The sequence below is a fragment of the Artemia sp. Qi Xiang Cuo genome, chromosome 10 (assembly GCF_049724085.1).
Source record: "Artemia sp. Qi Xiang Cuo chromosome 10, ASM4972408v1, whole genome shotgun sequence".
Classification (NCBI taxonomy): domain Eukaryota; kingdom Metazoa; phylum Arthropoda; class Branchiopoda; order Anostraca; family Artemiidae; genus Artemia; species Artemia sp. Qi Xiang Cuo.
In genome coordinates, this window is record NC_142803.1 from 4,788,413 (window position 1) to 4,803,979 (window position 15,567).

Here is a 15,567-nt window from a genome sequence, read left to right on the forward strand (position 1 = left end):
TTTTGAGTTTGGGGGGAAGAGGGATTTTAAAAACCTCTACCCGTGATATAACGTGTCCTCTGATGTCGATTCTCATGTTTTTAGCACTCTATGTCTTAGCACTTTAGAAATATTTAAAAAGCTTGTAAAGTAGAATTTTGGAAAATTTTGAGTTTGGGGGGAAGGGAGATTTCAAAAACATCTTCCCATGACATAAATTGTCCTCTAAAGTTGATTCTTATGTCTGTAGCGCTATATGTAGTAGCGCTTTAGAAATATTTAAAATATTTTAAAAGCTTCTAAAGTAGAATTTTGAGTTTGGGGGGAGGGGGATTTCAAAAACATCTTCCCGTGATATAATGTGTCCTTTGAAGTCGATTCTGATGTTTTTAGCACTGTATCTTTTAGTACTTTAGAAATATTTTAAAAGCTTCTAAAGTAGAATTTTAGAAAATTGTGAGTTTGGGGGGAAGGGTGATTTCAAAAACCTCTTACAATTAAATAAATTTTAATCTAATGTTTATTCTGATTTACGTATCGCTATATGACTTATCTATTTATAAATATTTAAAATAATTTAATAGATTATAAAGTAGAATTTTTAGTTTGGGGGGAGGGGGGACTTCAAAAACATCTTCCCATGATATAATGTGTCCTTTGAAGTCGATTCTGATGTTTTTAGCACTGTATCTTTTAGTAGTTTAGAAATATTTTAAAAGCTTCTAAAGTAGAATTTTAGAAAATTGTTAGTTTGGGGGGAAGGGTGATTTCAAAAACCTCTTCCCGTGATATGACGTGTCCACTGAAGTCGATTCTGATGTTTTTAGTACTCTATCTTTTAGTACTTTAGAAATTTTTTAAAAGCTTCTAAAGTAGAATTTTAGAAAATTTTAAGTTTGGGTGGAAGGGGAATTTCAAAAACATCTTCCCATGACATAATTTGTCCTCTAAAAAGGATTAGGTTATTTTTACTGATCTCTCTTGTGAAATCCTTTACCTAATTAATACAGTTTAAATGGTCTTATCAACAGAGTTGTTTGGCATGTGCCTACTACCCTTAAGGGTAAGGGTGTCTGATAAGGCAAGTGTGACGTCACAACAAACCTGGTTTCATATACCATAAAGAAAGTCAGCATGGGTTGAAAATTAAATGGCTTAGGATTTAAACAGGATTTTGGAATATATTTTAATGAACAAGGTTGAAAGCAGAAGTTGTGTAAGGTAAGCAGTGATTTATATTTATGATAGTAATATAGGATGAAATATGAGTTAAAAACAACTAGTAATGTGCAGTAATTTACCATTATATAGAGGGGGGATGAGTGGAGATAGGTACTTCAAAGTACCTTCCCGGGACAAACCTTAGCATGTACATCCATCCCTGAAAGTTTCATTTTCCTAACCCAACTCCTTTCCAAGATAGCCAAAAGTAACTAAAGTAGAATTTTACCTTTTCATTTTCATCTTAGCTAAATTATATGACCCTCTGCAAATTTATGCAGCCAGCTAATCCACATTTAATTGCTGACTTATTGTAAAATCTCTATATACCACCTAGAAATTGAATTGTTTCACCTTTGGGTCACAAGCATGATATTAGATTGAACATTTTAACCATACACAACACAGACAATTTCTAATATACTGATAGACAACAGTGAAGCCTGATCTTGGCCACACATTTGAAGCTTGAACCCACTCTTAGAAAACACTGTCAAATCTTTGATATTAAGTCTTAAAGTTTGAACAAAAAATTCCTAATGACAGACAGTTAACCATGGATGGATTAAGACAAGCACTGTGAAACAGATTAATTATATTTATATAAGCTAGAGTGTGGAGCTAACTTTTGTATAAAATCAAACTTTGAACAACCAGATGTTTTCCAAGATTATTTTCAGCCAAACCCAACAATGTCTAACCCTATACAAACATTATCCCATATTAGGAGCCTCCTGTTTTTAATAGGTAAATCAATTTTTAATCTGAACATCTGACCAAGTACTGGGGGTCTTACCCTACCTCAAGCTGTATATATGCCCACTTACACCCCTGGTTATTACCTCCCTGGAAAATACCCCCCCCCCCCAGAAAAGGCCTCTCTCCCTGCAGAAAATAAGGCTTTCCCAATTTGAGAATTTTATTTGAGTTTTATTTCATAAATTTCAGTAGGGTGAAGGAATTTTAGTACTTGTGTATTATTGCCACTCATTCAAGTTTATGGTCTGTAAAATTCAAGTTTATGCTCTGTAAAATTCAAGAACACATTGTTTTTTTCATTAGTTTCTTTGTTATTTTAGAAATAAATTTGGGCTATAGATTTGGACATTAGGGGGAGGGAGCATATAGCATTTCTGCATGCAAAATCTGTTTGGTACAATTATTCTGCATATTTGATAGATAGACAAATACATGTATTTTAAAGCCAAATATACAGCCATGAACACAGTAAAATAACATAAATGAAAGGCATAAATAACATAAACTTTGATCAGCAATCAAACAGTTTGTGGTAACAAACTATAAGTAAGGAGAAACCTGGCTCAATAGTAACCAAACCTCTAAAAAACGGAATTTTTATACCAGTAGATACATCAAAAGAATCAGATCTTTATGATCTTTATTCAGGAATTTTGGTACTTGTGTATTATGCGCCACTCACTCAAGTTTACGCTGTGTAAAACTCAAGAACCAAACCAGTTTCTCTGTTAGTTTTTTTTAGCTTAGCTCAAGACAAGACAAAGAAAGGTGACAGAATATATGGGAAATATATAATTCAGGCTATATATTTGCATATAAGGGGGGGGTAAAGTATTTGGATAGTTTGAAGTCAGAAAACAATTCTTACTTCATAATATGCTGAAAAAATTGTGCCTACTTTACCCCCACCCCCTAATGTGCAAATATATAGCCCAAATTTGTTTCTATAGTAATGAAGAAGCCAGTTTATTCTCAAATTTCACACATTGTAATCTTGAGTCAGTGGCATATAACACACACGTATCGGATTTTTTCATGGAGAGAGAAATTTAACGTAGAGATCGAATTTTGAGGAGGAGGCAACCCCTTACATATATGTAATAATTTCAGTTCATTTTAAGGTTTGATGTTGCTCCTCACTTTCAGTTGAAAAACTTGTTTTTTTTTATTTAATTACTTACAGATAGTATTTGTTAATGGGTAACGTAAGTTTTTTTTTAAGAAAAGTAAAGAGCTTCATTAAACCAAAAATGAGCAGAAATAAAATAAAATAATCTTCAAAGTAAAAACTATGGAGTATAATAGAAAAAAAAATTTAAAAAGATAATAAGATATTTTTCTTATGAAAAAGACTATGTCAATAAAAAATGAATAGAAATTAATATAAATAACTTTCCACTAAACAAGTTTGTCAAGGAACAGTAAACAGTCTCATTAAGCCAAAAATGGGTAGAAATAAATTCAAATTATTTTCCAAGCATAAAACTACCACAAATCACCATAAATAAATGAATTGAACCCAAATCGAAGAGAAATAACAATAAAAAACCAATTCAAACTCAAAATAGCAACAATTAGCATGAGTAGGGCTGACAACTCCCACACCTCCTCAAGACCAGAAAGTAATTTGCTCTGTACTGAAAATAAAATACATTTTAAATGTTTTCACTTTAACAAATAAAGAAGTATTAAGACTATAAAAAATAGATGTCAGAATATGTATATCAAACTGACAATACACGGTTATTTTTAAAAAAAAAGTAAAGTGCAAATTATTTTCTGGTCTAAAGAAGACATGGGTGTTGTCAGCCATACTCCCTTTACTTTTTGCTCGTTTTGAGTTTGACTAGGCTGTTATTGTAATTTTTGTTAGTTTTGGGTTTCATTTATTTGATAATGGTAATTTGTGGTAGTTTTATACTTGGAAGATAAGAAAAACAAACTCATTGAATTTGACAATGCTTTTGTTTGTAAAAACTTAAAAAATTTAGAATTTGTTGGTTCCCAAAGCCAACTATCCTTTCAAAGGATAGCTAAACCTTCCTAAGTTTTTTTGTGCCATATGTTTTAGCTTAATTTTGAGGATTGTTCACCTAAATTTTTTTTTCTTCTTCAATTTTTTTTAATTTGGCACCTGCTACTGCCAAAAATTGCAGAAGTTCATATGGATGTCTTTTCAACACAAATGGATTTGTGTTTTTTTTCTGAGTTTTTAAGACACTCCTGGTGTGTCAATTCCTCTTTTTCCCATTCCTTAGCACTTCAACAAAACTAAAAAAAAAAAAAAAAAAAAAAAAAAAAAAAAAATTTACAAACCTTGTTTTCTACAGGAGCAAGGGTATTTACCGCGAGGATATTTTTCAAGGAGGGGGTCACTCACTCAGCGTAAACTTGAGTTAGTGGCGCATAATACACAAGTACCAAAATTCCTTCCCCCTATGGAATTTAAAAAATAAAATTCTCAAATTTGGAAAGCCTTATTTTCCATGGGTGGGGGGGGTATTTTCCGCGGGGGGTAGGGGGTGTTTTCTGGGGGAAGGGTTAGCGCCTAGAACCATATATGCACTGAGTTTTCTGTAGGTCTCTATTCTTTCTCTAAGGGATTTCTATTCTCTATTCTAAGTGATTTATTAGTTTGCCCATATAAAGGAAAATTCATTGCATATCTATAATTCAGGATGCATAGCCTTTTTCCATATTGGGGGGGGGGGTAGGGTCAAAAGTGCGTTTCCAATGCAGACAAATGTTATATTTTGATTCAGCATAAAATTCTGACTCAGAATGTATGTCTATTGTTTAGCTAGCTCATTAGTGAGTTAATCCCAAAATATCTACAAAATATGCCATTTTCAGATTTGCATGGTTTCGAGTTGCTCCTGTTCTCTGATCCAACTTTTAATAAATCTTTAGTTTAGGGGTTTCCTGCTATCCTGGGAAGTTGAGTTAAGTGAAGGAAACTTTCAGGAATAAATCCAGGGCCAAGAACATACCCTGAGAAGGCATTCCCTAGCCACTGTGTCTACCCTTTTATTATTTCTGCTTTTTCAAAGATTACATTATCTAGGTTGCATAAGAGGTCTATACCTATCTGAATTCTGACAAAGCATTTTACTCTTTTTTTGAGTTTCCAAACTTTTTTTCTAGCCTGTGAAAATGTAGTTTGTGCTATTTTAGTAGAATTTTAAGCCACCAATTTTTTTCTCAAATTTAAGAAATTATTTTGCAGGCTCTAAGCCTTACAAATTAGGAATGAGTAAAGATAGATGCCTCAAAACGTTTTTTGGGGCTACAGTAGTGACTCGTAAGAAAGGTAATGTTAAGAAAACAATTCTTACTTCGTATTATGCAGAATAATTATAACTAATACATTTTGACTTCAGTTTCTTTATGATCCCCCCCCTTTGTGCAAATATATAGCCAAAATTTTTTATTTCATATTAATTCAGCCATGCATCATTCTTGTTTTTCTACTGTAATGTATTCTATTGTAAGTTTTAGAAATATGCCCTGTCACTAGAGTTATAAAGCAAATCCTGACTGAGGACTCAGTATATTGACATCAACAACAATATGAAATGAATCCACCCTTAGAAATGGATTGGTACTCGCAGGATAGCCATTTAAATTAAAAAAAACTAGTTCATCAGAATTAATTAAGCTGAATTTGCAACCTTTGTGGTAGATTAAATTTGTCTGATTCTGCTGTTATTTAGGTAAGGTATTTTATTGTAATTAAGAACTTTTGTCTACATTTAGGTTCCCTATGGGCTATTAGGATATTCGAAATGTTAGGCATTATTTATGGTTCAAATATTCAAGCCAATTGAATTTTTTTAATGGAATTAAAATAAATACAATTAGTAAACAATTAAATTTGTAGGTGTTGTAATAGAGGTTTTTACAGTGATTTTACTGTTTAAGTCATGATTAGCTATCTAAGTTCTGGGATCTTTTCCTATGTATTTTTTTAGAAAATTTAAAGTAGTATGCAGAATTTTATAGTATTTCTTCATGGACTGTCTAGTACTAGTTTATTAGTTGGCCTAAATCATTTTAAAGCTCTGAAAACTACTTTTAAAAATTTTATAATGCTTGTTTATATCATTCCTGAATTACATTGCTTTACTTTACCCTGGTACTGGTCTGGGTAAGGTAAAGTGCTTTTAGGAATGATGTAAGTAGGCTAAGTATTATATAATTTCAAAAAGTAGTTTTCAGAATTTCATAGTATTTCTTCATGGATTGTCTAGTACTAGTTTATTGGTTGGCCTCCTCAGAAGGAAAAATATTGTAAAGCTCTTAAAACTATTTTTAAAAATCTTGAGATACTTGTTTCTATCATTCCTAAAATACATTGCTTTACTTTACCCTGGTACTGGTCTGGGTAAAGTAAATTGCATTTAGGAATGATGTAAATAGGGTAAGTATTATATAATTTCAAAAAGTAGTTTCCAGAATTAGAACCATGGAAACACAAAATGTCAGCAAACTGGACACAACTTGTGCCTAAATAAGGTATGATGTAAGGACTAAAAAACAATTCACATCCATTATTAGGAAAATAATTTTAATGGAAGATCCATTTTAATCAAGATACTGTTCAGCACTTAATCAGGACTAGGCACTGTCCAGACACTGGGTATTACCTTGTAATAAGGGCATGCATAAAAGGAAAAATAGCTTGAAATATTAATTTCTCTGCTACATTTATAAAGTTGAATTAAGGCTAATCATAGTTCAGTCCAAAAATTGAAGAATTCAGTTTTTGATGCAAAGTTTATTTGTTTGGTGAGTATTGTGAATATTGGAGTTTGGAATGATGCTTCAAATTTTGTGACAAAGGCTTTTTTTCAAGTTTATGTGATACTTTCTGTGTTCGTAAAATTTAAGAAGATAATACTGCATGAAGATAAAAGAATAAGGTTCTTTATCCAATAGCATTGGTATAAGTTAAGCATTTCATTATCCTTCTAGTTTAGATGTTGGCCCTCTCAGAAAGAAACATTAAAATCCTGAAAACTGTTCCTATGAAATTTAAAATACTTATATTTTTCCTAAAAGGACTTCTTTTTAATTTACCCTACTGACTCCTATTTTGCAAATATATAGTCCAAATTGTATGTTCTTCATGAGTTTTCAAAATAGAGCCAATAAAATAATAGGCTAGTACCATGACATTTGGAAATACTAAACAATAAGGAATTATTTCTTTTTGTGATCAATCATTGTTTCTGTTTTGCCAACTCTTCCCTTCTGGGGTTCAACAGTTGGCTTTGGAAGCCCACATGGGATGTGTCAGCTATGTCTATGTTCTTGCAGGCTTTGCCCAAAAAGTCACTGTCTTGCATGTAATTTTGTTTTTGTTGATTTCATGCAGGTTAAACAGTGAGTTTTCTTGAGTTTTGCTTTGTAAAAGCCTTCTAAAAGTTTCAATTTGTGCTGGAAAATATGGCTTTTGCCTGAAAAAAAAACCTCACAAAAGACTTAGTGGGAGATCTGCTGTCTCCTCTCTTTATTTACATCCTTTTCTGTGATACAAGAGTATCCTGGGGCTCACATCAGTGTAACTCAATTTCTAATGAATTATGGTTTGTTAGTGTGTCATAGTATTTCAAATCCTATTTTTGCATTATCTAAAGTCCTTAACAGCTTTTGGCCATTTTTGGTTATCATTTAAAATACATGTATCCCCACTTGTAGTTTCCATTTAAATCCATCTTTTTGCTTCCTGTTGTACAAACAATATAGCCTGAAAGACTATAACAATTTCATGTAGGTGTTAAGTTTATGTCTTCTTGCTCAAACCAGGGGTGTACTGGCATATCACAATTCTGGTCCCTGATTTTTGATGAGTGTGTGAACCTTCTATGTAACTTATTGTTTAATCATTTTAGGGAAGCAGTGACATTGCCTTCTCTAGGTCATTACTGTCCTTTCTTAATATCTGAAATTGCCTTAAGAGATGGCGTTTGTATGGTTTTTGATTTTGTCATATTTATCTGCTCACTCTGAATGCATTACTCAGTCGCTTGTGCTTAATATTTCACTTAACTCTTTTAGCTCGCCAAAGAAAACGAAAGTTAACTTTTGAGCTAGGCTTGGTAATACACCATTAAGTAATGGATTTGAAAACCAAATCAGGTGAAGGTGCAAAGTCGTAGATAAGATGTTAGATTTATTGATAAAACATCTCTGATGTATGAAAAACCGCTTTATTTCTTATGATTTGAAGTAATGTAGTGAATGTGCTCATAATAACTATGATTGAGTCTTAATATGCCAAAATCATTGCTCAGTTTGACCAACTGTCTTTTATACCGGTCTTAAATACTATGGTCTTTATTCACAATTAACAAAAGGCAAAAAAATATGGTTGCAAATGAGCTTTAAGTTTTGGTAATTAAGGCACTCTCTAAAGTATAAAAGTCATAAAATATTTTAATTTTTTTATTTGAGTCTATTATTACTGTTGTAGCATTTGACTTGTTTTCATCTCTTAAATTTCTCAAATTGACTTGAACCAAGTCCAAGTTTTGATTGTTAAGGTACACTCTGATACATCTAAATAGGTTTTATTTTTTTGAATTTTTTTTTCTATGCTTTTGGATGGCCCTGTTGTTCTATATTTCATTGTTATATCTATAAATGGTGGAGTAAAGTGATCTGTAATTTTGTCTGTGCACATGTTTTTTTAAGGAAGTGGATTTAAACGAAGGGTATTTAAAAAATTAAGGTTTTTTGAAGCAACAGGTTTGTTTCGGTTTGTTTATTGTGTGTGTATGTGTTTTTTAGACAGGATTTCCTTTGGGGCAGGACTTAGGATAACAAAGAATTTTAGCATTATTTAGTATTATGTGTTTTTATTACTTGAACATTTTCAGACCCTGTCTCCTTGAATAGCGTGTTTTTTTGGTTTTCTGATTATGCATTGGGCTATTTTAGAGAATTTCTCAAAAGGATTTAAGAAAATGGAAGCTGAAAATGTTAGTTCATTTGACCCAACTTCAGCTTTATCATCAAAATTTGAAGATGTTTCTATTGTCTTTCCCTCCTGTATTTCTACACAGTTGAAGGTAGATCCTGATTTTAATGAAACTAACATAATCAATGGCAATAATGAAGGTATGTTTATTTGTGTTAAAACTATCCGTGTTGTAAATAGTGTTTTAAAATTACTGTAAAATAGAAGCTCGGCAAGTTAAATTGGTAAAATAAGGTAAAATTGGTAAAATAAGATAGAATATGATACTTTGTAAAAAAAAATATAGGCTAAAATGTGTGTTTTAGAGCGGTCCTGTAGCTGCAAGAGCAGTCGAGCATTTCTTTTTAAGCATCACTTTCAGCTTTTAATGAAATTTTTTATTAATTCCGATTTTCTTGGTCCTGAAAAAGGTAATGCCCCTTCATATAGAGTTTAATCAATTTATTTAATAGTCTAGTTTATCCCTTTGGTAGTTTTGTGCCTAGGGTAATGGCTCAGTACTTGGGAAGTGCCTGATTTCGGAAATCCATTTTCTGAAAAAAAAACTTGCCATTTTTCGGGAGTAAAATCAAATTATCAATTTTTTTTCTATATTTAAATCTAATAAATGTTGCCCTAATAGCCTTGCCACATTTCTTATATCATATACATGTTATTTTCATTTATTTATTAAATCACCAAATACAAGTAAAAAGTGGTTTTTAACACTTTGATGACTTTGATTAAATAAGCACTTGATCATAATAGCAGAACATTCAGTCATTAAGACTGTCTTCAAAAGGAGTTAATTCCTATCCTTCAGACTCAGACTCTTATTCAGGTTAGTGTGCCTGTTCCGGATTCCCCTCTCCTCCCTTAACAAAAGCCTGGATACAGCCTTGAGGATTATATATCATTTTCTACCTCCAACTTCTCCTCGTCTTTCCCTTAGAACTAATTCTTTATTTATCTGAAGATTCTTTTAAAACAACTGCTGAAACACAAGGGTCATTAAACTAGAATAAGAATTATAGGCAGTGCAATAACGCTGCATAAGTATTGAGCAATGTGGGGACAATGCATTATTTATTTATTTGTTTAGATCAGGGCACTTCATATCGAAGGAGTTGTCGTAGAAAACTTCGAAAAGGGCTTATTCGATTGGATATTGAAAGGACTAGTCCATTTTTTAATATTCAAAAGTGATCAGAGGGCAACTAACCCCCCTCCCACGCCCACCACTTTCCTAAACACATCGAATCAAAATTTTGAGATAGCTGTTTTGCTCAACGTAATTGAAAGATCTAGAAATTATGTATTTGAGGATGACAACCCCCCCCCCCCACAGCCCTCAGGGCAAGGACTGTAATTTACGCCATGGGGTATATAAAATATATATAGAAAGGGTAATCGTATAAACTTCGGAGGGGGCTCATTGGATTAATAATCAGAAGTTCCAGTGCCTTTTTAAGATTCAGAGTGATCAGTGAGTGGATACCCCCCCCCCCCCCACCTCGTATTTTTTCGAAATGCATCAGATAGAAATTTTGAAATTGCCATTTGTTGTCTTAGAAACTTTGAAGACCTTATTCGATTGGAAATTGAAACAGCTAGTACCCCTTTTAATAGTCAAAAGTGATAGGAGCGCAACTAACCCTTCTCCCATGCCCACCATTTCTCCAAACACGTCCAATTACATTTTTGAGATAGACATTTCGTTCAGCGTAATTGAAAGGTCTGGAAAACATGTCTTTGAGGATGAAAACACAATAGAGCCCTCAGGGCAAGGGTTGTAAGTTATACCCTGGGGGCATATACATAGAAAGGTATACATAGAAAGGGTGATCATATAAACTTCGGAGGGGGCTCGTTGGATTGTTAATCATAAGTTTTAAAGCCTTTTTTGAGATTCAGTGTGATTGGAGGGTGGATACCCCCCCCCCCCCCTCCCTACACACACCTCGTATTTTATCAAAATGCATGTAATAGAAATTTTTAGATGGTCATTTGTTGTCATAGAAATTTAGGAAAGAGCTCCTTCGATTGGACATTGTAAGGGCTAGTGCCTTTTTTAATAGTCAAAAGTGATTGGAGGGCAACTACCCTTCCTCCCAAGCCCACCAATAACCCAAACACATCCAATCAAAATTATGAGATGGCCATTTTGGCGTAGTGAAAAGGTTCGAAAACTGTGTCTTTGAAAGTGAACCCCCACAACTCTTGAGGGCAAGAGTTGTAAGCTATGCCCTGGGGGTATATAAGGTATATATACAAAAGGGTGATCGTAAAACTCTGAAATGGGCTCATTTGATTGGAAATCAGATGCTCTAGTCCCCTTTTTTATTATTCAGAGTGATCGGAGGCTGGATATGCCCCCCCCCTACACCGCGTATTTTCCCAAAAAGTATCTGATAGAATGTTTGAGATTGCCATTTTTTGGCGTAGAAAATTCGAAAAAGGCTTATTCGATTGGAAATTGAAAGAGCTAGTGTTCTTTTAATAGTCGAAAGTGATTGGAGGACAACTAATCCCCCTCCCACGCCCACCATTTCCCCAAACACATCCAATGAAAATTTTTCGATAACCATTTTGTTCAACGTAGTTGAAAGGTCTGGAAATTATGTCTTAGAGGATGACAGAGGATTTTCGGAGGGGGTTCATTGCATTGGTAATCAGTGCCCTTTTTAAGATTCAGAGCGATCGGAGAGTGGATATCCTCCCCCACACCTCGGGATTTCCCTAAATGCATCTGATAGAAGTTTTGAGATGTCCATTTGTTGTCTTAGAAACTTCGAAGAGCGCATTCGATTGGAAATTGAAATGGCTAGTGCCCTTTTTGATAGTCAAAAGTGATTTGTGGGCAACTAACTCTCCTCCCACGCCCACCTTTTCTCCAAACGCATCCAATCAAATTTTGAGATAGCAATTTTGTTCAACGTAATTAAAAGGTGGAGAAATTATGTCTTTGAGGATGACAGTCCCCCAGAGCCCTCAGAGCAAGGGTTGTAAGTTATGCCCTGGGGGCATATAAGGTACATAATAGAAAGGATGATCGTATAAATTTCGGAGGGGGCTCATTCGATTGGTAATCAGAAGCTCTAGTGCATTTTTTCAGACTCAGAGTGATCGGAGGGTGGATACCCCCCCCCCCCTCACACCTCCCATTTCCCCGAAATGCTTGTAATAGAAATTTTGAGATGGCCATTTGTTGTCGTAGAAGCTTTGAAACCCACTCCTTCGATTGGAAACTGAAAGAGCCAGTGCCCTTTTTAATAGTTGAAAGAGATTGCGGGGCAACTTTCCCCCTCACCACCTTCTTCGTCCACCATTTCCCCAAACATATACAATTAAAATTGTGAGATAGCCATTTTGTTCAGCGTAGTTGCAGGGTCTGGATATTATGCCTTTGTGGATTACAACCCCCCCACAGCCCTCGGGGTAAGGGCTGTGGGTTATGCCCTGCGGGCATATAAGGTATATATAGAAAGGAGGATTGTATAAACTTTGGAGGGGGCTCATTGAATTGGTAGTCAGAAGTTTTAGTGCGCTGTTCGAGATTCAGAATGATCGGAGGGTGGTCCCCCCAAACCTCGCATTTCCCGAAATGTATTTGATAGAAATTTTGAGATGGCTATTTGTTGTCGTAGAAACTTCGAAATCAGCTCATTTGTTGGGAAATTGAATGGGTCAGTGTCCTTTTTAATAGTCGAATGTGATTGGAGGGCAAGAAATCCCCCTCCCCCGCCCAACATTTCCCGAAACACATCAAATCAAAATTTTGAAATAGCAAATTTGTTCAACGTAATTGAAAGGTCTGGAAATTATGTAATTGAGGATGACATGCCCCCCACCCGCCACAGCCGTCAGGGCAACGGTTTTAAGTTTTGCCCTGGGGGTATATAAGCTACATCTAGAAATGGTGTTCATATAAACTTCGGAAGGGGCTAATTTGATTGGTAGTTGAAAGCGCCAGTGCTCTTTTAATATTCGAATGTCATTGAAGGGCAACTAACGCCCCTCCCACACCCAGTCAAAATGTTGAGATAACCATTTTGTTCAACGTAATTGAAAGGTCCGGAAATTATGTCTTTGAGGATGTCAACCTCCCTCCCCACCGCCCTCAGGGCAAGGGTTGTAAGTTGTGCCCTGGGGGCATATAAAGGCACATAAAATGGGTGATCGTATAAACTTTTGTGGGGGCCCAATGGATTGGTAATCAGAAGTTCTAGTTCCCTTTGTTAGAAATAGACATTTTGTTTTCCGAGGTGGGGGGGGGTTTATATTTCATGAAGGGTGAGCCAGATTTACCGGTATTATTTGAAGAAGATCAGAAATTAAATAATTAAAACAAGATATGTGATATGCAATTAAGGAGCGACTAGGCTCAATAGTAACCGAAGCTCAAAAACGGAATTTTAATATTAATAGATACATAAAAAAAATCAGCTTATTATGTTAACTCTAAATATATTAGATTCATGAAGTTATCCATCCAAAAGTGACGAGCCCGAGAAAATTTGCCTGATTTTTGAGATAGGAGGAACCCCCCCCCCCGAAATTCAAGGAATCTCAATGAAAATCCTGCCATAATATTCAGCGTACCAGAGAACCCTGCTGTAGAAGTTTGAAGCTCCTATCTGCAAAAATGTGGAATTTTGCTATTTTTGCCAGAAGACAGATCACGAATCCGTGTTTATTTTTTTTTCCAGGGGTGAACATATTGAAATATTGATCCTAGGAGATCGAGAGGGGGTGCATTTGAACGGAAATTAAAAGCTCTAGTGCCCTTTTTAAGTGACCAAAAAGATTGGAGGGCAACTAGCCTCACTCCCACGCCATTTTTTCCCCAAAGTTATCTCATCAAAATTTTGAGATAGCTATTTTGTTCAGTATAGTTGAAAAATCAAATAATTATGTCTTTAAGTGTGTAATGACCCCCAGAGTCCGTGGGGAGAGGCCTATAAGTTATGAAATTTTCCTATTTACGTACTGTATAGTATTTGATATTGAGGAGCATACAGACATTTTTCGGGAGGGGGGGGGTCATCCTTGAGGTGGATTTCTTGAGGTAGAATCTTCCTTGGAGAGGAAAATTTCTTGGGGGTGAATTTTCCAGGGTAAATGTTACCCTGGGGGATTTAACAGAATTACTATACGAAATTCTGTTTAATTGTCTTACATTCTCTTTGCCAAATTGTTCATGTGGGGATGTTCTGGGGGAAATATTCGGGGGCTATTTTCCACGGGTTTTGATTTTCTGGAAATAATTTCCACGGAAGGGGCATTTCTGGAGTGATCGAGAAACCGATCAGAGATTAAATTCTTATTCAAGTGAGAGAATGCTAAGAAGAATTTTTCAGGCTGAACCGTCCGCAAGCAATTCTACAGGGATGGGGATTTTCATCAAGGACGAAACTGTCTGGAAGGAATTTGTCAAAGGGGGGGGGCACCATATGTTAGATGAAATTTCTACGGAGGAGCTTTCCGTGAGGGGGAGGGGTATATTTTGTAGAGGGTGAGCTAGGTTTACCGGTATTATTTTAAAAACAAACAGATTTTATTCAATATATGAAGAGATGCCCCCTCCTCAATACCCTGCAATTTACGCTAAAGTTTGACTGTTTGTCCCAATTTAAAAAAATTGACTACTGATACGTGGGGGCTATTTAATTAGAATAGGATGCAATTTTAAAAGTGCTAACAGCTTTACCGTAAAGAGCAAGGTATAGAAGAGGGGGCAACTCTTCATGCACGGAATCAATCTGCTAAAATTAATATGCTAATTTTGTTTTAATTTTCTTTTGCGATAATCTAATTTCGGACCTACATTAGTTGAAAAACGTTCAGAAGTTAAGTAATAAAAGAAGTTTTCTTTAACTGAAAGTAAGAAGTGAAATTAAAACTTAAATCGAACAAAAATTATTCCTTATATGAAATGGCCTTTCCCCTTCTCAACGCCTTGTTCTTTATGCTAAAGTTTGACTCTTTGTCAAAACTCGACTTCTTAAAAAAAAAAAAAACAATCCAATTTTATAAATCAAACCAATTTACATTTTAAACCAATTCTAAAACCTATCAACAGTTCCAAAAATGGAAATTGTAGCCCCCTCCCCCCTGAAAAAAGGAGTAGTAACTTATATATAACTGCTGATTGAACACCCTTATATGACAGACTAAAAATAGCCTGAAACGCTAAATCTAGTCAATATGCTACTGATGGCACTCCAAATAGGGGGACTAAAAATAGCCTGATACAAAATCTGCTGTATCAGGTGCTATGATATGGTATATATACCATATCCATGAGGCCCTAACAACCGCTCATAGCAACCAGAACCGGTATAGGAACGGATTTTCAATGTAATTCATATTAGTCAGGGAATAGGATTCAGAGAGAAAAGTTTGATTGTACTCTTTTATGTGACAAGATGTTTTAGCAATAATGAGTAGTATGTTTACACTATTAGAAGTTGATAGTGGAGTTGGTAACAGCAGCAGCAATGATACAAAGACGAGAGTATCAAACATAGCAGTAGAAATTCAAGAGGATCTTGACTAAGTCTTGAATGGGATGATGTGTATGCAAGATATTTGATATCATTGAGAAAATTCACCTTGGAGGAGATATGCTTTGCAGCAAAAGTTGA

General features: G+C 34.8%; 2 protein-coding genes across 2 annotated transcripts in view; both read left to right on the plus strand.

Annotated features, from left to right (window-relative positions):
• LOC148947383 (uncharacterized) overlaps positions 1-15,567 on the plus strand; it is a 278,197-nt gene that overhangs the window by 196,491 nt on the left and 66,139 nt on the right. The gene's annotated exons all lie outside the window — the stretch shown is intronic.
• Positions 7,886-15,567, plus strand: part of LOC148947387 (uncharacterized) — a 47,613-nt gene continuing 39,931 nt past the window's right edge. Inside the window, exon 1 of the mRNA XM_089095789.1 lies at positions 7,886-9,081. Within this exon, the coding sequence (XP_088951915.1) occupies positions 8,883-9,081 (199 nt within the window). The 5' untranslated portion in view covers positions 7,886-8,882. The remainder of the gene's footprint in view (positions 9,082-15,567) is intronic.